Here is a 22,483-nt window from a genome sequence, read left to right on the forward strand (position 1 = left end):
ATAAGACAGTTGAAACTAAACCAAGTTTAGGTTTTTGTATTTTATTAAAAAAATATATATATATATTTGCAAATATAGGAGCAACGTGATTTCACAAAAGGCACAGCGGCCCAGTGTGGAGTCAGTCCCTCAAATGAGTGAACAAGAACACTAGGCTTATATGCATCTTCAGAGTGACAGCACACACGCACTTGGATTATTATGACTCTACAATTTTGACAGGCCATCTGATACACATGAAGACAATCAAGAAATACACAAGAGACATCTCAGAGCCATCTCACCTCCTCCTCCTCCCTGTACGACTTTCACCCCCCACAGTTACATCTTAACTGGCATGGGAAAACTAGAGATAGTTTTAGGGTGACTTTGTAGCCCCTATCAGACAGACAGTGCTCACATTATGTTCCAGACTGGATGTCTCACAAAGTTAGAATCAAAATCTACATGTGGGAAATGAGATAAACTCTTTTAGCATTTGTGAGAGAATTAAAGTACAAATAAAACATAAAAATATAAGGAAGTATGCTTAAATGTAATTTTTCCCATTACAGTGTACAGATGGGATCTGGACAACAGGGCAAAGTGAAATCACACATCCTTGAAAGTTAAGCAGCAGATTAATGCAGGTTACACCCACTGCAATAACCTGATTAGTGTTCAGAGCGTTCAGTTTTCACTGAAACTGCCTGAATTTCACACATTGTCAACTGTCCAAACCACGAATACCAACTTATTGTAGTCTTTTAGAAGCTGTAGCCTTCAGTTTATTGTCAATGTCAGTTTTAGTCAAAGCTTGGATTTAATTATTTTGGATGCCAAGCATGTACCTTTGTCATGCACACATGCACAGGTTAAACCATGTTAACGATTACGGATATATAATCAAGGTTTTACCTGCAGAAATGCTGCTATTTTAACCCCGTAATATCACATCTTATCCCAAAAATTTTAAAAAGTGTCCTGGAGCAAGATAATTGCCCTAATAACTTAACTTGATGTGCAGCCCTGTCTTCTAAAAAGTTACATTCCCATGCAACAAAACTGCATTCTCAATCACGTTTGGGGGAAACGTATTTTGTCCCGGGTTACTTTTGTCTTAGTCTATATCGACGATGTTTAATTTCCGCGATTGATCAGGTGCCACTGGAAATTCTGCCGGATGGCCCTCATTTTGACTGTATGTCTGCTACCTTCCTCTTTCTTTCTGTTGTAATTTTAAACTCTGGTGGATTTATGAGGACTATGGTTAACTGCTCCTCAGACCTCTGCAGGGTAAACCCAGACAGCTAGCTAGACTATCTGTCCAATCTGATTTTTCAAAAACATCCTTTGAACGTACACCAAAACAAGTTCCTTTCTGAGGCTATTTTGCAGCGGCACCGTGGCTCCGTCCGGTGCTTAGCGCCGCTTGTGATTGGTTTAAAGAAATGCCAATAACCCAGAGCACGACCCTACCTAAACACAGAGACAGAGACATCACAGAGACATCACAGAGACTGCTGTTTGCGTGTTCGTTGTATGGGAACAACAGGGGTGGTATGTTGGGCAAAAACATTTTTACATTTCTTTGAAAAAAAAAAAAAAAAAGTGGCTTAAGGTGTGATAAAACACATGACATTCAGGAAATCTTAGAGATGCAAAACATAACAGTTAATGCAGCTGACGTCCCATAGAACACTCGTTCAAGAGTAAAACACAAGTATATTTTACCTCTTAAGTCTCCATTTATCACTTCTTGTGGGGGAAAAGAATCCCATTGCATTAGCTGTTTATCTATTGCAGCCTGTTAAGTTGGGTTTAAACCATATTGTCTGGTTCAGTTGTATGCGATTAAAATCATTACTAATGGAATAGAATGACATGTTTAATTATAAATCACTCGTGCAGCCTCTTGTCCGCTCCATTGAGAGCGCTGACATTCCAGGACAGCATCGTGTGGACACATGACCCTAATCTGTGTCACCAGCTCTCTGGAGCTGAACTTTAATTCACCTCTTGGCCTTTCGTACCCCCCGCCCTCTCTCTCTCTCTCTCTCTCTCTCTCTCTCTCTCTCTCAGGCATGGTCCGTGTGTCCCTGGCAGACATGGACCGGGAGACCAGAGAAAACTACACTGTGGTCATCCAGGCAAAGGACATGGGCGGACAGCTGGGGGGGCTCGCTGGTACCACCACTGTCAACATCACGCTCGGCGACGTCAATGACAACCCGCCCATGTTTGACCAGAGTAAGAGACTGAGACAACGGTTCCTTCCTTACTGCACTACCTTCTTATTATTCTCTCTTTCTCTTAAATTTCTTGCTGATTCACATCCTACTCTACCTGAACCCACATCGCCTTTCTCTAATCCCTCCTGACACTCTTACAGCTGAAATTCTAACATTTTAGACACTTTCTCTCAGTGTAGCAGAGATGGTCCCATACCACTTTTTGCTTCCCGATACCAATTCCGAAACCTGATCCGATATCTGTCCAATCCGAGTTTTCTGTTGCACGACTAAAACAACTTTTGAACGTACACCAAAACAAGTTCCTTCGCGAGGCTATTCTGCAGAGGGGCCGTTGTTGCGCCCAAGACGATTGGGATTGGTTTCAAGAAATGACAATAAACCAGAGCACGTTTTTTTTTCTCCCGTCCAGGAATGCTGTGTGGATTAGCCAGACCCTCCTCCGTGGTGCTGTGGAGGAAGGTCTGGCAATGCGAGACTAGTTTTGTATGACCTGGAAGTAAACTTATATTTACGCTGTTTTGTTTCAGGGCTGATGCTTGACTTGTTGTTTGACTTGTGGTGTGAACGCCAATATCCAAAATGAGAGTTTGACGTTTTGTAAGGATGAGAATCAGCCCCTCTGACCACACATCTCTACATCTATCCGCCTCATTTCTCTCCAGCATCCAAGCCGTTAGCCCCTCTGCCCTTCTCCCTCTGTCCACTGGCCACCAGTCACTGGCCATTTACCCCGTGGCTGCCTCCCACCCTCCCTCCCCTCCCAGCCACCAGTCGCCCCATGCTGTCTCTTTGATTATCCCCATTCCTGCTCCTGTCATTACAGTCTTCCTGAGGTCAGGGGTTGTCTTAGCTTTCTGTGGTCATCTCTTCCGAGCCCGATGGGTGGCTTCGCTCCGAGACAAAGAAAACACCCGCCCACTTTCACTTCCATCACTGGTTCCCCCACCAATTAGCGCCATCACTTCGATGGAACTTTGATCGGTTGTGAAGAGCTTCAGGGATCCCCCTCTGTCATGCACAATGTGCAGGCATTTCACCGTGGACTGCGGGGAGCGCCACAAATTGGGCAGCTGTCACCTCTTCTTTGAGGTTGAACGGTAGATGAAATTGAAGCCGACCCACGAGACCGTATATAACCCAATTGTGAGGCGTTTATGGAGCCATGTATTCTAAGCCCTCTCTGATTTTGAGAGGAGAGAGCGGCCGTAGAGGTGATGGAAGATGTTTGGCTCCCTCTAGTGGATATGTAAAAAACAAATGATCACCCTGTTCATTTATTTCCTCAGGGCTGTATCAGATGAGCATCCCAGAGTCGGCTCCGGTGGGTTCAGTGGTGGGTCGTATCTGGGCGAAGGACAGGGACATCGGGGTCAACGCTGAGATGAAGTACAGCATCATCGATGGAGATGGGAGGGACACCTTTGAAATCAGCACCGACCCCACCAACCTTTTCGGCATCATCACAGTGAAAAGGGTACACAGAATATAGAAATCTATTTTCCGCTGTGTAACAAGTCATAGGAAGTTGATATAACTATCTCCATTATTCCTTTTTATCATAAATCCGAAAACAAGTCTTATTTTACTAAAATGCTTTCACAGATTCTACATTATTTGTTCATGCATTCATCTTACTGTGAGGCTGCAAATATGTATGTTTGACTAATAAAACTCATGATTTATGATAGGTTTCATTAAAGAAGGAGTAACGGCCTGGGTTTGTAAAGCTAAAAGGCTACTTGGTCATACAGGGATAAAGTTACAAAACTCCCTTAAAAAAAGCCGGCAATTCAATTTTGCCTTGAGAGGGACAAACATTGCATAATTTTTAAAGTGTTGTCTAAAACAAATTCTCAATTCTTAGTGTCTTTTGGTAAATTCGGCAATAGAAATCGATACTTTAAAGATTCACTTCCTTTGACAAAAACCACCAGTCTTGATCTCTTCCCCTTTCTACCGTTCCCTAGCATCCATCATGAGTTTGTCCTGGTGTGTGACCTCATCTGGTGATCTTTTACTGGACAACCAAAGCGCAGACGGATACAATGTTTCTTTAACCCTCTAAGGCACATGTGTCAAACTCAAGGCCCGCGGGCCAAATCCGGCCCCTCGTAGATTTTGATCCGGCCCGCATATCAATTTGGGTTCACAAAACTTTTTTTTTCCTGCTTTTTCAAAGTTTTTGTCACTTTTTGAGTTTTTTTGTTACTTTATCGGACGATTTTGGCACTTTCTGTGAGGTTTTTGCCACGTTTTCCAGCATTTTCTGTTGCTTTTTTTTGGCGCTTTTTCTATGATGGCTACCAAACTTCTTTGCCGGCTCTATGTTTTCTTTATTTTGACTGTCAACTGTAAGTGAGAATATTATATGAGACATGCAATCATAAGGTCAAAGATATTTGACTTTTTTTGATTAAATAAAAGCATGTTAATAAACTCTACATGTCTGGCCCTGGCTGTGATTCTCATTTCCAATGTGGCCCTTAGTGAAATTGAGTTTGACACCCCTGCTCTAAGGTCTAAGGGCATTTTCACACATCTTCTTAAAGTCACCTTTTTAGGTTATTTGCATATAACTGATCCCCACATGTTTCATATCACGATGTTCAGAACAAACTCAGCTTTCAGTATAGTGACGCCCACATTTTTTTCTAGAGCAATGTGTAAAGACATAATTTGGCGCTAAAGCTGAAAAGTTGAAGTTGGCTTTTTTGAAATGTCCTCAAATCTCTTTTAAAAACAAACCTTAACTTAAAGTGTTGACTGAATTGTTTCGGTGCTCGAAATGAGTTTACCAAAGTCTTTGGGTTCACAAAGTAGTGTTAATATATGATTAAAATAGCAACTAAAATGTCTGAAATTAAACTTTGTAACATCGCTTTTTGAGTCGGAGTGTTGTCAACATCGCGCCGGTGCAGAGGGTTAACATCAAACTGGCACAAATTCAAGTGTTTCTTGAAGGAAATTTAAACTGAGAATTCTGGGTAACACTTTACTTGAAGGTGTCTACATAAGAGTGACATGACACTGTGATGAACACATGACACTGTCATGACACATGAACCCTAACCCTAACTTCAACCTTACCCTAACTCATGACATGAGTCATGACAAAAACCGAATGACACTTAATGACAGAAGTGTTATGTCATAAACATTTATGACTTGTTCATAATGTTGATGACATGTTCATGACAGTGTCATGTCACTCTTATGTCGATACCTTCAAGTGTAACCGAATTCGGTCAACTTGTGTTTGAAACTGCTACACTTTACTTGAAGGTATCTACATAAGAGTGGCATGACACGGTCATGAACGTGTCATAAACATTATAAACAAGTCAAACGTTTGTGACATAACGCTTCTTTTAGTAAGTGTCATTCGTTTTTTTGTCATGACAAGTTATGGTTATGGTTAGGGTTCATGTGTTCATGACCCTGTCATGACAGGGTCATGTGTTCATGACCCTGTCATGTCACTCTTGTGTAGATACCTTCAAGTAAAATGTTACCAAAAGTTTTAGTAACCATGAAAAGGTTTCCTCTGTATAATGCTTATCTGCTTATCTATGCGCCCCCCCCCCCTCCAGCCACTGAACTTTGAGAGCAAGCCCAGTTATACTCTGAAGGTGGAGGGCGCCAACACCAAACTGGACCCGGCCTTCCGCCACCGCGGGCCCTTCAAGGACGTCACCATTGTGCACGTGAGCGTGGAGGACGTGGACGAGCCCCCGCTGTTTGACTCGACGACGTACTACATCGAGCTGTCAGAGGACGCCGAGATCGGGACGGTGGTGAAGACGGTGTCGGCGAGGGACCCGGACGCTGCCAACAACACTGTGAGGTGAGGAAGAGGAGAAAACAACACTGTCCCGGCTGCTTTTTTAAATTTATTTTCATAGCTTTCCTCCTTTTTCAACCTACTGTCCCGTTGCTTCCCGTAGGCCTATAGCCAATAGATTTAAAACTAAATTTCACATTTGGCTTCACTAAAAACATATTTGCAAGTTGTGCGAGTCTACACTTTAAAGTCCAGAAAGGTCCTTAACCCAGTTCCTATATCAGAAATTTGGTAATTTCCCAAAAACAACATGGATGGTTCCATACAATGCTCTTTGCAAGTAAAATGAAGGATCAGTTCACTACTTTCATTGAATTTGGGGTGTTTTATTCAATTTCATAGCGTTTAAAAAAACAAACAGTTGAAATGGTTTTATAACAGTCGGTTAGCCATCAACAAACGTTCCTCTGTTAGTCAAAATAATTCATAATATTAGCTTTTTAACTCAAAAGTTAGATATAATTTAATGTAAATGAAGTTTACTGATCATTAGTTAAAAAATAAAATTAAATAAATAGTGGTAATAAATTGGTGTTAGTGGCCAAAAAAGTGCTCAGTATTATTTGTATTCATAGGTTTTACAGGAAAATGTAGCCATCAACCACTGGATGTCTGTTTTTTTTCTTCTTTATTTCCAAACTGGTGTTTCTGCATGTTAAGCCCCAAAAATCTCATATTCTTTACATCACAATAGATTATTATTCCACTTCTTTTGATATGGCATAAAACTGATAATGGAAACCTCCCTTATCTAGGTAAACTAATCACAGTAAATAGTCTATGTTAAGTTAGTTTCTAAACGAAAAATAAATGACTCATGGTGGGTTCAAGTTGCAGCTGTGAGGCTCTGAAATCTCAAACATAAGTGTTGGCTGCCTGAAAATGTTGCATTCATGAGCACAGTATATCTAAGTTGTCAGACAAGGAAATATGGACCTCATGAAAAAAATCATATTGATCTGAAAACTGCCAATAACCAAACATTGTGGCTGCCGTTTAGCTGCTGTATTTAAATGAAGTTAATGCAAGTCCATTTCAGAATATGCATCATCAATATCGTACTAAAATGAGAGCCAATAACAAATCACACGAAAGCCAGGTGGATTGGAGAGTGTTAAGTAACGAACTTCATGTCCTGAGTGTTTCCCTGCATTTCTCCCAATGCATGCTGGGACAGGCTGTAATGCAAGTAAAGCATACGTTAATCAGAACACTACAATTGCTTGAGTTCAAGATCCCCATTGACATCAGGACAGCTGAAAAGCTACACATCTTCTGCCGCAGAATAAAAACACCTCTTCCCCCTGCACCATTAAATATTATATATTATAATAATTTAATAATAAGTTGCACTTACATGTGGCACTTTGTAGTTTGGCTTATTTGAAGCTAATGTGCTTCTATGTGATTCTTGCTGTTCGGAGTTTGAACCATCGTGGTTGAATGCACTTATTGCAAGTCGCTTTGCATAAAAGTGTCTGCTAAATTAAACGTTATGCAATGTAATGTTTATTGATGCAACGAAATTAAAAGGAGTTGGCAGACTGGGTTTTCCTGGCTCTGTAGCTGTAATGTAACCCGATCACCAGCAGAGGGCGGCATCCCAACATGACTTAACTGCAGAAATGACTGAATCAACGTGATTCTCAACGTGTGTGCGTGCGCGCGCACACACACACACACACACACACACGTAAAGTGTCGCCTTAACTGTAATTTGCACATCTAAAAGTGAAGCTCCTCAGTTTGGACAGCTGATACGAAGGGAGCACAATCATAATAATGTTGATAACAAGTTTAAACATCCGGCAAGTGGTCATCAAGCGCACAGAGACACAAGGAGCCGAGGACTTTTACTTCTCTCAGTTATTGGAGAGATTGTTTTGTGCTCTAACGGAACAGATGTTGCGTGGTGGGTTGACTGTCCAGACTGCACCTCTCATAAAACTAATTAGACATAATGCCTTTGATTAGGCTATTAATCATCGGAAGGAATCAACGACTGCGGCAGTAAACCAGTGTTTCACATGGCACAAGCTGTACCGCGTCCCAGCTGTCGCTTTACAGTCTCTATTAGGGCAGAAAGTAGTGCACGGGAAATGTGTGTGTGTGTGTGTGTGTGTGTGTGTGTGTGTGTGTGTGTGTGTGTGTGTGTGTGTCATAACTGTAATTTGCACTAAAAGTGAAGCATTTTTGTTGTCAATTACTCTATTATTTTCTTGATTAATCAATTAGTTGTTTGGTCTATTAAATGTAAGAAAATGGTAAAACACGTCCATCAGTGTTTCCCAAAAAGCCCAAGATGGCATCCGCAAAGGTCTTGTTTTGTCCACAACTCAAAAGATATTCAGTTTACTGTCACAGAGGAGAGAAGAAACTAGAACATATACACATTTAATGAGAATTTTGACTCAAATCGATTAATCGACTCTCAAAAAATAGATGGCCATTAAGCTAATAGTTGACAACTCATCAATTAATCAATTCATCTTTGCAGCTCTCTCGGGAACCGCTGCTCTTAAACTCTTTGATGCTCGAGGAGCTCCGCGGATGACAATTAACCGACAACTCTCTCGTTCCTGGAGAGAGAGAGTGGGAATCAGAGCAGTCAGCCACTGGTGCAGTTAAATCCCCAGAGCTGGCACTGTATTCTGGCGGTGAAAAGCGATTTAAAAAAATAAATAAAAAAATGTAAATGCTGGTTTGGAGCATGAGAAGAGTTACAACACAGGTAGCAGATAGCTGAGGAATCAGATGAGGGTGACTGTGAAGGGCTGAGATACAGCAGCATGAGATGACATCTTTCTGTCCTTTACAAACAGCAGCATGACTGGGAGATATAAACGAACCCACACAAGCACGTTGCGTGCACACACACATACAGCAGCCCCCACCCTCCCTCCCCCTCCCCTCCTCACGGCTGTGGAGGAGTGATATTAATAGAGATCCTTCAGGGAGATACTTGCCAGCCGTGAATATGCCAGTCATGACTGATCCCTGTCGGCACACAGTCCGACACAAACACACACACACACAAAGCAAACAACCCTGCAGACATTCACACTCTCTCTCTCTCGCTCGCTCTCTCTCTCTCTCACACACACACACACACACACTCTCTCTTGTATTGAACAATTTATGGTAAATTGTCATTTTTAAAAGGCAGTTCACTTTCCTTTTAAGTCCCTAAAATGATGCCTTAATTTAAAAAATAAAATAAAAAATTGCAATATATATTCAATCCTTGCAAGCACAAAAGACTAAAATGTTAATCAGTTTACATTTTTAAAAAGGGAATGAGATAATAGAATATGATAGAACTATTGAATAAAGAAGACATTTAGGCTTCAAAATACAGTTTATTAGCATGTCAACATGTAGGCCTACATATAGCACCGAAGAGCCCTGATGTCCACACCAAGAAATGAATTCCATTTCTATAGATGCCACTTTGCATCCTGTGCATACAACTGATCATCAAATACACATGACCAAACTTCCTTACAAGAATTAACCAGAAAAAACGAAAATAGCCAACAACAAACAAACAAACTGGACACCGCGGCGGGTGCAACAAGCATTATTAGGCTGAGCTAAATAACCTGTCCCTTCTTATAGAATCAACAGCAGAATAAAACTTCACCAACCAGCAACAACACAGAGATGAAGAAACAGTACGAACTCCACAGCAGCTGCAGCCACAAACACACATACTGCATAACAGCCAAAAGAGAGCAGCACGCTCTTTACACAACGTAGATCAACCATCACAGGGAGTGTGTTGTTGTACTCACGTGTCTGAACGTCAGTCTGCTGAAGTCCTCCTCAGTCTGCTCCAGGGTCAGCTTCTCTGCTCTGCATTCCCAACGCAAAAGTCCACTCAGCCTCTCCTCTGGTCCCAGTATAACCAGTCCACTCAGCCTCTCCTCTGGTCCCAGTATAACCAGTCCACTCAGCCTCTCCTCTGGTCCCAGTATAACCAGTCCCCCAGCCTCTCCTCTGGTCCCAGTATAACCAGTCCACTCAGGCTCTCCTCTGGTCCCAGTATAACCAGTCCACTCAGGCTCTCTGGTCCCAGTATAACCAGTCCCCCAGCCTCTCCTCTGGTCCCAGTATAACCAGTCCACTCAGCCTCTCCTCTGGTCCCAGTATAACCAGTCCACTCAGCCTCTCCTCTGGTCCCAGTATAACCAGTCCACTCAGGCTCTCCTCTGGTCCCAGTATAACCAGTCCACTCAGCCTCTCCTCTGGTCCCAGTATAACCAGTCCACTCAGCCTCTCCTCTGGTCCCAGTATAACCAGTCCACTCAGCCTCTCCTTTGGTCCCAGTATAACCAGTCCACTCAGGCTCTCTGGTCCCAGTATAACCAGTCCACTCAGCCTCTCCTTTGGTCCCAGTATAACCAGTCCACTCAGCCTCTCCTCTGGTCCCAGTATAACCAGTCCACTCAGGCTCTCTGGTCCCAGTATAACCAGTCCACTCAGCCTCTCCTCTGGTCCCAGTATAACCAGTTCACTCAGGCTCTCCTCTGGTCCCAGTATAACCAGTCCACTCAGGCTCTCTGGTCCCAGTATAACCAGTCCCCCAGCCTCTCCTCTGGTCCCAGTATAACCAGTCCACTCAGCCTCTCCTCTGGTCCCAGAATAATCAGTCCACTCAGCCTCTCCTCTGGTCCCAGTATAACCAGTCCACTCAGCCTCTCCTCTGGTCCCAGTATAACCAGTCCACTCAGCCTCCTCTGTCCCAGTATAACTCCTCTGGTCCCAGTATAACCAGTCCACTCAGCCTCTCCTCTGGTCCCAGTATAACCAGTCCACTCAGCCTCTCCTCTGGTCCCAGTATAACCAGTCCACTCAGCCTCTCCTCTGGTCCCAGTATAACCAGTCCACTCAGGCTCTCTGGTCCCAGTATAACCAGTCCACTCAGGCTCTCTGGTCCCAGTATAACCAGTCCACTCAGCCTCTCTGCAGTCACAACAGAAAATCCTCACTGAAAGTAGTCACCTGGAAGATCCACCATGAGCATTTTAGCATTCAGCACGTTAAGCACACCCAGCATGCACCTGTTGTTGGCATCATCGCAACGGACGGATTTCAGATTCTAGAAAGCAAAGGCACGAGAAAATTTGACAAACAAAGGAGTGTTTGGAAAATGGTGACTGCAAAATGGGAGTGGGAACAGGTGTGTAGGTGGGAGGGGACCGGAAGGAGAATCTGAGGGCATCTGGTGGACAGTTTGAGGATGGCAGGGGTGGGGAGAGAGGAGAGTACATGGCCCTGAGAGAAGTGAGCAGGGGCTAGAGACATGAGGGGCCCTAGCAACAAAAACCTGGTCTAAAGTCAATAGCGCAGCATTTCATTGTTATTTTAACAGCGCATTAGTAAAATATGCCTAGGCTTATGCACAGTGCGCGCACACTATGCTTAACACACACACAAGGAAGCGCAGCAGCACACAAACATTATTTATTAATAAGGGAAGAAATTACACTAATTAACCCTGACAAAGCACACCTGTGAAGTGGAAACCATTTCAGGTGACTACCTCATGAAGCTCATTGAGAGAACACCAAGGGTTTGCAGCGCTATCAAAAAAAGCAAATGGTGGCTACTTTGAAGAATCTAAAATATAAGACATGTTTTCAGTTATTTCACACTTTTTTGTTAAGTACATAATTCAACATGTGTTCATTCATAGTTTTGATGCCTTCAGTGAGAATCTACAATGTAAATAGTCATGAAAATAAAGAAACACATTGAATGAGAAGGTGTGTCCAAACTTTTGGCCTGTACTGTATTTTTACGTGGCAGCCTTCATGTCCAAATCCAATTTCTTTTGGGACTAATAAAGTAATCTTGAATCTTGAAATTCCCACTGCATCAAGTCTCAGATGACAAATGGTATTTCTGTTGTGCTACTTTTGGCATTTCTTTCTTTGGTCAATATACACAATACATTTGATTTTTAAAGATGATTATTATTCTCTCAGTTAAAGGTGCAGTAGTTAAACTAACTTTCTGTCATATTTGCTGAAACTGACCCTATGTTCCAGTAGAACTACATGAAGCAGGTCATTTAAAAAAAAAAATCCAGCTCCTCTGGCACCACCTACAGCCTGTAGTGCTGCAAAAATCAACCTCTCCTGGATCAGATGCACCAATCAAGGCCAGGGGGGGGGGGGGTGTCTAACTGCATGTCAATCACTGCTCATGCACACGCATTCATTCTCCCTTGTGGGGGGAGGGGCTTAGGAGACCGTTTTGGGCTGTAGCAGAAAGTGGGGAGAGACTGAGAAGTTGTTGATGTTCAAATTCTTTGGCTAAGTCCTGGATCTTCCCAATCCTACCTACGGCACCTTTAATGGACTAATCGTTCTCCTCTTGGAAGTGAGTTGATCTGATGCAGACCTCTTCAAGGTGAGAGCAGAGTGAAGCTGCTACAGGTGTACACTGTCCATGTGTGAACACAGGAACACCCCATTTTGGAAAAGGGCCTGCGGTGGCAGGAGATGATCCAAGGCGGCCTGCTACAGGTCCGTGTGTGCCTGGCATACATCAGTTTGGCAGAGAGGAGACACACGCTCTGATTAAGTCTTATCTGGAGCCTATTCTTCTTCCTGCGCCTTCAGAAGCCGCCAGCCTGACGCCTTATCACACAGATGCACACACGCTGGATTGTGCGTGCGCTTGCTTCCCCCCTCAGATAGGATTACAAGCTCCCCAAAAACACACACACTTTATTCAACACTGATACTTCACATGGCGCGTGTCATTTTGTGTCACCAGGTATTCCATAGAGAGGTCCAGCGACCCCGACAAGTTCTTCTACATCGAAATCACTTCCGGGTCGCTGATGACGGTGCGTTCGCTGGACCGAGAGGAGATCGGCTGGCACAACATCACCATCCTCGCCATGGAGATGAGTATGTCACACACACACACACACACACACACACACACACACACACACACACACACACACACACACACACACAGGCTTTCTCATGCAAAATCTCCTTTTTTATCAAGTAATTTATGTTTATGTTTGCCTTGTCTCATGCCAGTGCAATACAAATATTTCAGACTGTTTCTAAGCAGGCAAAAATTTTCAAAAGTGTAAATACATAAAGGATTTAAAGTAGAACTGTAATTTGAGCTCTACTCATATTTGTTCATCATCGCCCTGTAAATCTTGTAAAGGCAAAAAAAAAGATTGCATAGCGTTGGTTATACACCCTTTAGATCAGATTAAAGACAACATTTTGGAGGACCCTGTTGTGTTGTTGAGTTGGAATTCTGCTCAGAAAGTAGCAGCTGGCTTTCTGATGTTAACACAGATTCACAGAACTTTTGATTAAACTTAGTCTGGCTCGACAGATTTACAATGCTGGGATAAAACATGACATCCGGTGCATGAGATGTCCCTCCCCTTCAGCTAGACCGCCAACCCAGGACGGTTGTGATTGGTTTAAAGAAATACGAACAAGCCCAAGACTGTTTTGCCCCCTATACTGTAACAGAATAAATAAGCGGTGTAGCAAGACCATGCATGTGGAGATAGATCTGGCAATGTGAGACTAGATTGAATTAAACTTAAATTACTTGTTATTGGTGATTAGTCCTAGGCTGGCTCCGCCCTCCTACGTACTTCTGCTCAATTTTCATTTTCCTTCAGTACTATGTCTGGGTTTGCGGTATATTCTTGGGTTTTCTCCGGCCAAATCTTCGGCGGTCCAATCAGCGAACAGAGGGAGTGGCTGAGAACGATGACGTTGAGGTCGTGCGCTAGTTTGAGTTGTAGCTCCGTAATGGCGGCGGAGAAAGATGCGAGCGAAGCCATTCGGTCCGTTGTGGCAACGCTGCCGAATATCCAGAAGTTAAAGTCCAAGCAAGAACAATCTTTGCTGAGTTTTGTCGGTGGCCATGATGTGGTGGCCCTCCTCCCCACGGGGTTCAGGAAAAGTTAGATTTTCCAGCTCGCTCCGTTAGTGGTGAAGGAGTTAGCAAAGGCTAACGCTAGCGTTGCTTTGTGCTCTCGTTTCTTGTTTATTTTCTTAAGCACTTTGAACTGCAAATTAAATGCATTCAATTTTGACATTAGGTTGAAATTTTACAACAAAATTCACAATATTATGAAAAGTAAATCAGAATTTTATGAGAAATAATGCAATTATATCACGACATAGTCATCATTTTACAATAAGTCATTATTTTATATTTCAAAAGCATGCTTCATTCACCAAAGAAAAGAAAATACATTATCTTGTTATTATGATTTACTATCTCATAATTACGAGAGCAAATCTCATTATGGGAAGCTATCTAAATAGATATTTGTTATACTGAATAATACTAAAGTTGTGATTTTATGTTTGAAAAAAAGTCAGGAAATTATAAAAGAAAAAAGGCATTATAAAAGACATTACATCATGATGCAAATGTTTCATTTCTTGCGGTATTCTGAGGATTTAGTCTTTCATTAAATAATCCCAGTAAAAGCTCTCTTCTCTCATCCTTTTCACATGGAAGCTCATTCAGGACAAAACTCTTATTTGTTAAATCAACTCAATCAATATTCACATTTTAATTGAACTGCGACGCACTTTAACTCAAACAGCTGGTTTCCCTTCACTCCGGTAAAACGTCAGCATATTTACAGCACATGTAACACACACACATACATACACACATACAGCATAAACACCCACGCTGCGACCTGCAGCGCCAAAGTCACGCCACTGATTGATCGATCATGTGATGAAACCTGAGAAAGTACTTACTGCCCTCTAATTGCCTTTCTACTGCGTATTACACAGCTGGTTAAGATATGCAAATTCTGATTGGTAATGGAGAACGATACAATTGTAATGTAAGCGTGAGGAGGCCTAATGCGCCGCAGGCCTGCTGTAAATGAGCGCAAGATTAAGGGAAGCACAAACTGAACTCAGCAGGCTCCTCAAAGAGTCATTTATCTGAGTCCATCAATGCAGCGCGCAGCTTCTGACCAGTGTGTGCATCTTCTCTGTGTGTTGTGTGTGTGTGTGTGTGTGTGTGTGTGTGTGTGTGTGTGTGTGTGTGTGTTTCTGCAGATAACCCAACTCAGATCTCAAGCGTTTCGGTGGCTGTGAGGGTCCTCGATGTCAACGACAACCCCCCCTCGCTGACGCACTACTTGGAGGGTTATGTGTGCGAAAACGCCAAAGCAGGACAGGTACGAAACATCCGAAAATGACAACATGAAACATCACAGCATGAAGAACGATACAGCTGATAAGTGGTTGGAAGTAAACAAAGTATATTTACTCCAAAATAGAACGTTTGAGGTACATTTTATTCTTCTACTCCACCAAAACTGCCAAGGAAAACACATAACTTTAACTCCACTACATGTTGTGTGACTGCTAAAGCTACTAGTTACTTTGGGGATAAAGATTTTACCCACAAATCAATTACCATTTTTAAAGAATATTATGCATTAGGCTCCCAACAGTGTATAAAGTAATTTAAATTAGCTTCACACAAACCCTGCTGTCTAAACTGAATGATTTTGCGGGGGAAAAAAGTAACTCTTAAAATAATTTCAGTTTTTTCTACATGTATTTCTCTTCATTACATTTTTTATGAATTTTTTGCCCACTACCATTTAAAATGTATTTCTGATTTTGTATGTCTACATTTGTGGATGTTCCTCGGTTGGGGTTTTTATATCTGCCGTTACAGGATTTTACTTAAATGTAATTAGTTTTTCATGTTCTGTAAAAAAAAAAAAAAAAATGGTAATAATCCACTCTGAAATACTTGTGATACTTATGTAGATTTTGCTAATACTTTCATGTAGACTGGAAACAATATGTTTATTGGACTAAGAAAATGGATGTTATTATTTTGTATTTTGTAAAAGCTTGTGTTTCTAATTATATATTGCATGCATGAACACTAGGGCTGGATATCGTTCAAAAATATTCGATACCGGTACAGATAGCAATACCGTGACTTCGATACTTGTTCCTAAATGATACTTTTTTCTATACCAATTTAATAAAACAAAAAGAAATTACAACATTACACATTACGGCACACATTTATTTATTTATTTATTTTTCAGCTCCTACTACACGTAGAGTTTTTCTTGCGTGTCTCTATGACGTTTAACATTAGACAGCCAATCACAAACAGTATTAGATCTTGGTAGAAGCATGCTGCATGCTGATTGGCTCACTGACGCTGATGAGATTGACTCCTTAGGTGTTGTAATTGAGTATAGAATGAAGACTACTTTTTTTTCAATACTCGATACTTTAGAGGCAATTCGGTTGGTGCCTAAAAAGTACTGAATTCAGTACCCAGCCCTAATGATCACAGCCAAACATGAGTCCTCCACTGGGATCTAACCGTGTGTCTGTGTGATGAAATCCAGCTGATCCAGACGGTGACGGCGGTGGATCCGGATGAGCCGCTGGGTGGACAACACTTCTACTACAGCTTGGCTCCGGAGGCCGCCAACAACCCCAACTTCACCCTGAGAGACAACCAAGGTAGACAGTCCAGGCTATTTGTTCTGTATAATGTTTAATAAATATTAAACGTGTTGTCCAGCTGCTCTGTAAGGATCAGGATGGTTGTGTTTGACTGGCCTGGACAGCAGTACATACCCATTTAGGTGAAAGGGAGTTTATATCATAGACAGTATATATTGAATGGACCAACAGATCCCGTTGCTCTGGACGGAGACCAGTGGAGGATATTAGAAGCACTTTTCCGGTGAGCGCTGAGCGTTACTGAGCAGCCTCCAACTGAGAGAGACGACGTAGATGTGACGTGAGCAACGTGTCTGAAAGTGTGAAGTCTTCTGGTAGCTGTGCCGAGAGAAATCTCAATCATTCCCAATCTTACAGAGACGGAGAGCGTAGGTATATGTAAGGAGATAGCATAAGCACAGGCTAATTATTGCTAACTAAAATTCTAGTTAAAGGTATAGTGGAGGATTTTCCCGAATTTTAGAAAAGAACCGCCCTCTCCACTTTTTGAAAGAATGCACATGCGCAACACTCTACCTGCTCCCGAGACGTAACGCCTATTAAACGTGTGCACGAGAGTGCACTGTTTACAAGTTGCTGTCTGTATGGTTCATACAAGCCTACTTTCCAAAAGAAGATTTGCACTTTTTCACAAATTGAGATGTTTACCGTGTCTGTGCGGTGCGTGACTTGTGCCAGGGCTAGCATCGCTAATCATAGCTTACATCAACTTTCACTAGCAGTGATTTTAAATGGATTTCTCCAAATAGCACGCCAAACTTCACCTGTTGAGTAGAAACTTCGCGACTGAGGCATCAGTGGGAAGCCCAGCCTGTGCTTTTAGCGCACGCCAGCGTGTGAAATATTCTCCCAAAAACACTCCGGTCTTGTTTCTTTCTTCAGAGGCCTTTCTCTTCTTGTCATACAATTCCTAGACGCTTTTTCTCTTGCGACCCTCAGACATTTTGAAAAAACACGGTGAGAACGGCGAGCTTCAATGAATGGCTGAAACCGTAGCTCACTACCTATGCTCACCACACATATACACCTGAAAGTGCGCATGCGCAGAAAGCGAAAACTACCTAGGGACGAGCACGTACGACGGTCTTACGTAAACATATCACCAGAATGATTGACAACTAGGAGGACCAATAGTCTTGATGATCCACCCGGAAAAAGAAAATCCTCCATAATACCTTTCACATTAGTAATTAAACTTAAACCTAATGTAAGTCAAAACTGCCTGCAAGCTTCTCCTGTACTATACGGTAATTCCTCTACTATGCGACAGTAAGTCGCGTGGTTACGACACAATCGTTAGCCTATTTTTACAAAAATGTCTGCTACGGAGTCATAACGTGAGGTACAAGGTAATGGAGCCTTTTATACATTGTCGTGTTTCTTTAGAAATAAACAATGGACAAATAAAGACTTTAAACGCTTCAGATGTAAAGTTATTCGCTGTCAAAGTGACGTCAAAATGAATGGGAGTCAATGGGATGCTAACGGCGGGTGAGTGCTTGTTAGCATCAAAATGCCGCCATAGGAGCTACGCATTGTGAGGAGAGGCTTACCCCCTTGGTTTATATCCACGACGTTCAGCTTCCGGGTTTGCTCCGGTGCCGCAGTTTTCGCCGATGTCCGTTTCCTTCCGCTTTCTTTGTGTAGGAATTTTAAACCACAAGTTTCAGCTTTAGCGCCAAATGATCTCTTTACATATTGCTCTAGAAAAAAACAATGTGGGGGCGTCACCATAGGGAAGGCTGAGTTTGTTCTGAACATTTTGATATGAAACACATGGGGATCAGTTCTATGCAAATACCTTAAAAAGGTGAATTTAAGAAGATGTGTGAAGATGCTCTTAGACCTCAGAGGGTTATGTAAAAAAACAATTGACAATTGTACACTTTTGTAATAATTGTAACAGGCCTATACACACGTCCTGAACCCTGTTATGTGTGAAAGTCAGCAGAGCTGACAAACACTCCAGGAACTCAGCCCTTCCCTGACCTCTTTGTCTCTTCCCAGACAACACAGCGTGGATCCTGACGCGGCGAGGAGGATGGGCGCAGCAGGACCAGACCGTCTTCTACTTGCCCATCTTCGTGTCTGACGGCGAGCAGCCGGTGCAGACCAGCACCAGCACGCTGACCATCCGCGTGTGCAGCTGCGACCACGAGGGCAACGTCATGTCGTGCAACGCCGAGGCGTACAGCCTGCCCGCCAGCCTCAGCAGAGGGGCGCTCATCGCCATCCTGGCCTGCATCTTCGTCCTGTTGGGTGAGTTATGAGCAGTGTTCTGATCCTTTTACTTTAACCCTTTTGTTGTCTTCTCATTGACCATGCAACTGTTTTGTTTTTCTGGGTCAAAATTTAAATTTAAATTTAAATTTTAGTCACTTCTTTCCAATTTATTTTTCTTTTTTGTCACTTTTTCCAATGCTTTCGTCGATTTCCTCTGCGCTTTTTTTGATGTTTTCGTTCATCAATAGTTTTTTTTTCAAATGCTTTAAAATTGAATATAAAACACCCAAATTCAATGAAAGTAGTGAACTGATCATTTATTTTACTTGTGAAGACCGTTGTAGGGAACCACCAATTTTTTGACAATTTGGTTGAAAGAAACCCAAATTTCTGATATAGAAAAAATATTTTGTGAAAGCACCAAATGTCAACCCTTCAATATTGCCGCAACATCGATATTGAGGAATTTCAGCCCTACTTTCAGGAGACATGCATCTTTTTGACATACTGTGTGTGACTGCCATGAAGCAGGTGACAAGGAAACAGGCAAATCCCCAAAATTCATGGCTGTCAACAATAGAGCAAACTGTAGACATGGAAAAAGGAACCTTTACAATCAGAGATCACACACACAAATGGAATAAGATCTACCCCAAATATAAAATATGTAAAATTAAATATGTCAGTCTTGGAATAAGACTTGGAATAAGGTACTTCCCAATTCCCACTCTCCTACCCCCCTTTTAAATATTTTTTTTTTTTTTACATGTTTAAAAAGTATCAAAATGTGCAATGGACTCAGAAGTGAAGGATTGTATGGAAGAAGGTGAAAGAACATTGCAATAAAGTATTAAAAGTGTTGAGTTTAAAGACAATCCAAAGTGTTCCATTGTGTTCTTATGTGGTTAAAAATAGTGTGACATATTCGTCTTTAAGGTTGATTATTTGACTCGGGAGAAGGTATCACGAATACTCAAAAGAAGCCGAAAGGTCAGGGTGTAAAACAAAGTGCTGCAGTGATTTTAATCAAGGCGTACTGCTGCCCCGAGGCTCGCCCTCCGTCAGTACATTTACATTCTGCTACAAACGTTTAAAATGCCGTCCGACAAGGAAAATGTTTTCTAGCTGGAGACTCCAGATAATGGCAACTGCATGACATTTTTCTTTGTTCATTCGCCTTCATGCTCTGCATGTAATGAGGCATTCACGCAAAGTAAGAGAAGGCATTAAAGTTAATCTGTACAAGCAAGCCCGCTTTCCTGACTTCATAGCAGTTTTAAGTGTGTAATGATGGAGGGAAAAAAAAATAAATAAACTTTCAAATTGTGCTTTTTCAGATTTCAGGTTAGAGTTCATGTACTGTTGTTCAAATATTTTTTTCAATTGTCAATAAGCTGGTTATTTAATTAAATTCTTAATCTAGAACATTTGCAAAAACATTCTCAAAAGTCCAAAGTGACATCTCACTGCTGGTGGTCTCCGACCAACAGTCCAAAACCCAAAGATATTCAATTTGCAAATGATTTAAAACAGAAAACATTTTTCACATGAAAGAAGCTGAAGTCAGTAAATGTTTATTTTTGCTTGATAAATTACCTAATAGGTTCAACAACTAGCAGAATAGTATTAAAGTAGTTTCATGACTAGTCAGGACTTCATCTATAATGCATCTGATCTACAAAAAAAACATCGATATCGATATTGCGGCGATATTGTAGGGTTGACTATTGGCGCTTTCCCAAAATATTTACACAATGAGAGTTTTGATAAATATTCACCAATAATGTGGATACAATGACTAAGTGGGTAAAGGCAAATAATGAGACGGACTGTCGAAAGCAGCACTTCATTCAGACATAAAACTATATTATTATTAACTATAAAAGTCTCCTGTGTGTCTCCAGCTGACTGTTTCTCATCTCTACCTTTGCCCAGTGATGATCCTGCTCATGCTCTCCCTGCGCACCCATCGCAAGAAGCCCTACCTGTGCGACGAGGAGGAGAACGTCCACGAGAACATTGTGCGCTACGACGACGAAGGCGGCGGCGAGGAGGACACCGAGGCCTTCGACATCGCCGCCATGTGGAACCCGCGCGAGGCGCACCATCACCTGGGCAAGATGAGACAGGACATGGTGCCGGAGATCGAGAGCCTGTCGCGCTACGTGCCCCAGGCGTGCGTCATGGGCGGCGGCAGCGGGGACAGTAACGTTCACGGATACGTGCTGGCCAAGCTCCTGGACGCCGACATGGACCCGTGCGCCCCGCCCTACGACTCCCTGCAGACCTACGCCTACGAGGGGGAAGGTTCGGTCGCAGAGTCGCTTAGCTCGCTCCAGTCGGGGACGTCCAACACGGACCACGAGTACGACTATCTCAACGACTGGGGGCCTCGCTTTAAAAAACTGGCCGAGATGTACGGCGTGCTGGAGACAAACGCTCCTCCAATGTGGTAGGACACCAGAGCCTTTGCCTTTTTTATTTTTATTTTTTTTTTATCTGAGAACAATTACGCCGACAAAAAGAGAGACACAAACATCAGAGACAAAAACGTGGCGCACAACAAAAGCCGCGGTGTGCTCGCGTCCACATCCATGACTATTAGCACTTGAATTCCTGCCGAAAGCCTGGATTCTCCACAGCATTGAAGGCCTGGTGATGCCAGCAGCAGCAGTGTGAGCTGGTTTTAAATCCCCCCCCGCCCCCCCTCCCTCCAGAGACCGAGGCTGGATTGGTAGTCTTTGTGAGGCCGCAAAAGCAACGGCTTCAAAGCACATGTTTAACTCCCCTGCCTGACCCAGCCACAGGCAGAGCCCGCTTTGGTTCAAAGAATGGAGCGATTTATGCCAGAGATGAAAACGACAGAGACCTGACTCACAGCAACACGGGAGACAAACTCCACACTGCCTATCTTCTGTGCTTTTCATATACGACCCGAGCCACAACTCTGAGCAGGGGATGAAAGAGAAAAGTCATAGCCTCAATTGGATTTCTTTTTTCTTTCTTTTTTCCTCCGTGGCAGGTCTTAATTTATTTCTTTGTTTCACGTGCCGTATTTATACTTTTCGCTAACTTATTTGGGTACTTCCAACCAACACTGTACTTCTACTGCCATGGCCTTGTGAGGAAATCTTTTAAAGATGACGTATATGTTGTAACATACATGATGTAAAAGCTCTTGTTGTCATGCATCTCTACAGTAAAGGACATGCACAGGGGAGGGCGATGCTGTAATCCCATGTGGGTTTTCCAGGTTGATATGTTTATCGTATTATTGATTTTTGTATCATTTTTGAGCTATTTGTATTGTAAATGTGTTTTTTTATTTTTTTTTTTAAAGCATAAAGCAGTTCATTAATATGGATGCAAGGGAAGCCATTTTTGGGAAGTGGATATATCGCAGCAGGCGGTCAAACGTCACTCGAGATGTGGAAGTACGGCCGAGTCGCCTTTCATTTCGGATCCAACTGCCGTGTGTCAACGGGAGTCCGACGCCAGCGAGGCTTGACCTGTCCTGTTAGAGACACTGTGTTTTTTTCTGCCAAAACGCAAACGTGGCTTAACCCTCCAATCCTGTGGACTTCGGAAACATTGATGATCTGCATTAAGTGCCAAATGTACAACAACAACAACCGACAAAAAAGGAC

General features: G+C 42.6%; 1 protein-coding gene across 2 annotated transcripts in view; it reads left to right on the top strand.

The window, feature by feature from the left end:
* Window positions 1–21,788, top strand: part of LOC120551899 (cadherin-20-like) — a 97,271-nt gene extending 75,483 nt beyond the window's left edge. For both annotated transcript variants that reach the window (XM_039789472.1, XM_039789471.1), the window contains exons 5-12: window positions 2,062–2,229; window positions 3,521–3,708; window positions 5,825–6,078; window positions 12,862–12,998; window positions 15,165–15,286; window positions 16,493–16,610; window positions 18,621–18,872; window positions 20,772–21,788. In XM_039789472.1, the coding sequence (XP_039645406.1) occupies window positions 2,062–2,229; window positions 3,521–3,708; window positions 5,825–6,078; window positions 12,862–12,998; window positions 15,165–15,286; window positions 16,493–16,610; window positions 18,621–18,872; window positions 20,772–21,292 (1,760 nt within the window). In that variant the 3' untranslated portion in view covers window positions 21,293–21,788. The remainder of the gene's footprint in view (window positions 1–2,061; window positions 2,230–3,520; window positions 3,709–5,824; window positions 6,079–12,861; window positions 12,999–15,164; window positions 15,287–16,492; window positions 16,611–18,620; window positions 18,873–20,771) is intronic.
* Window positions 21,789–22,483: the final 695 nt, after the last annotated feature.

Source organism: Perca fluviatilis, chromosome 22 (genome assembly GCF_010015445.1).
Source record: "Perca fluviatilis chromosome 22, GENO_Pfluv_1.0, whole genome shotgun sequence".
NCBI classification, from domain to species: Eukaryota; Metazoa; Chordata; class Actinopteri; order Perciformes; family Percidae; genus Perca; species Perca fluviatilis.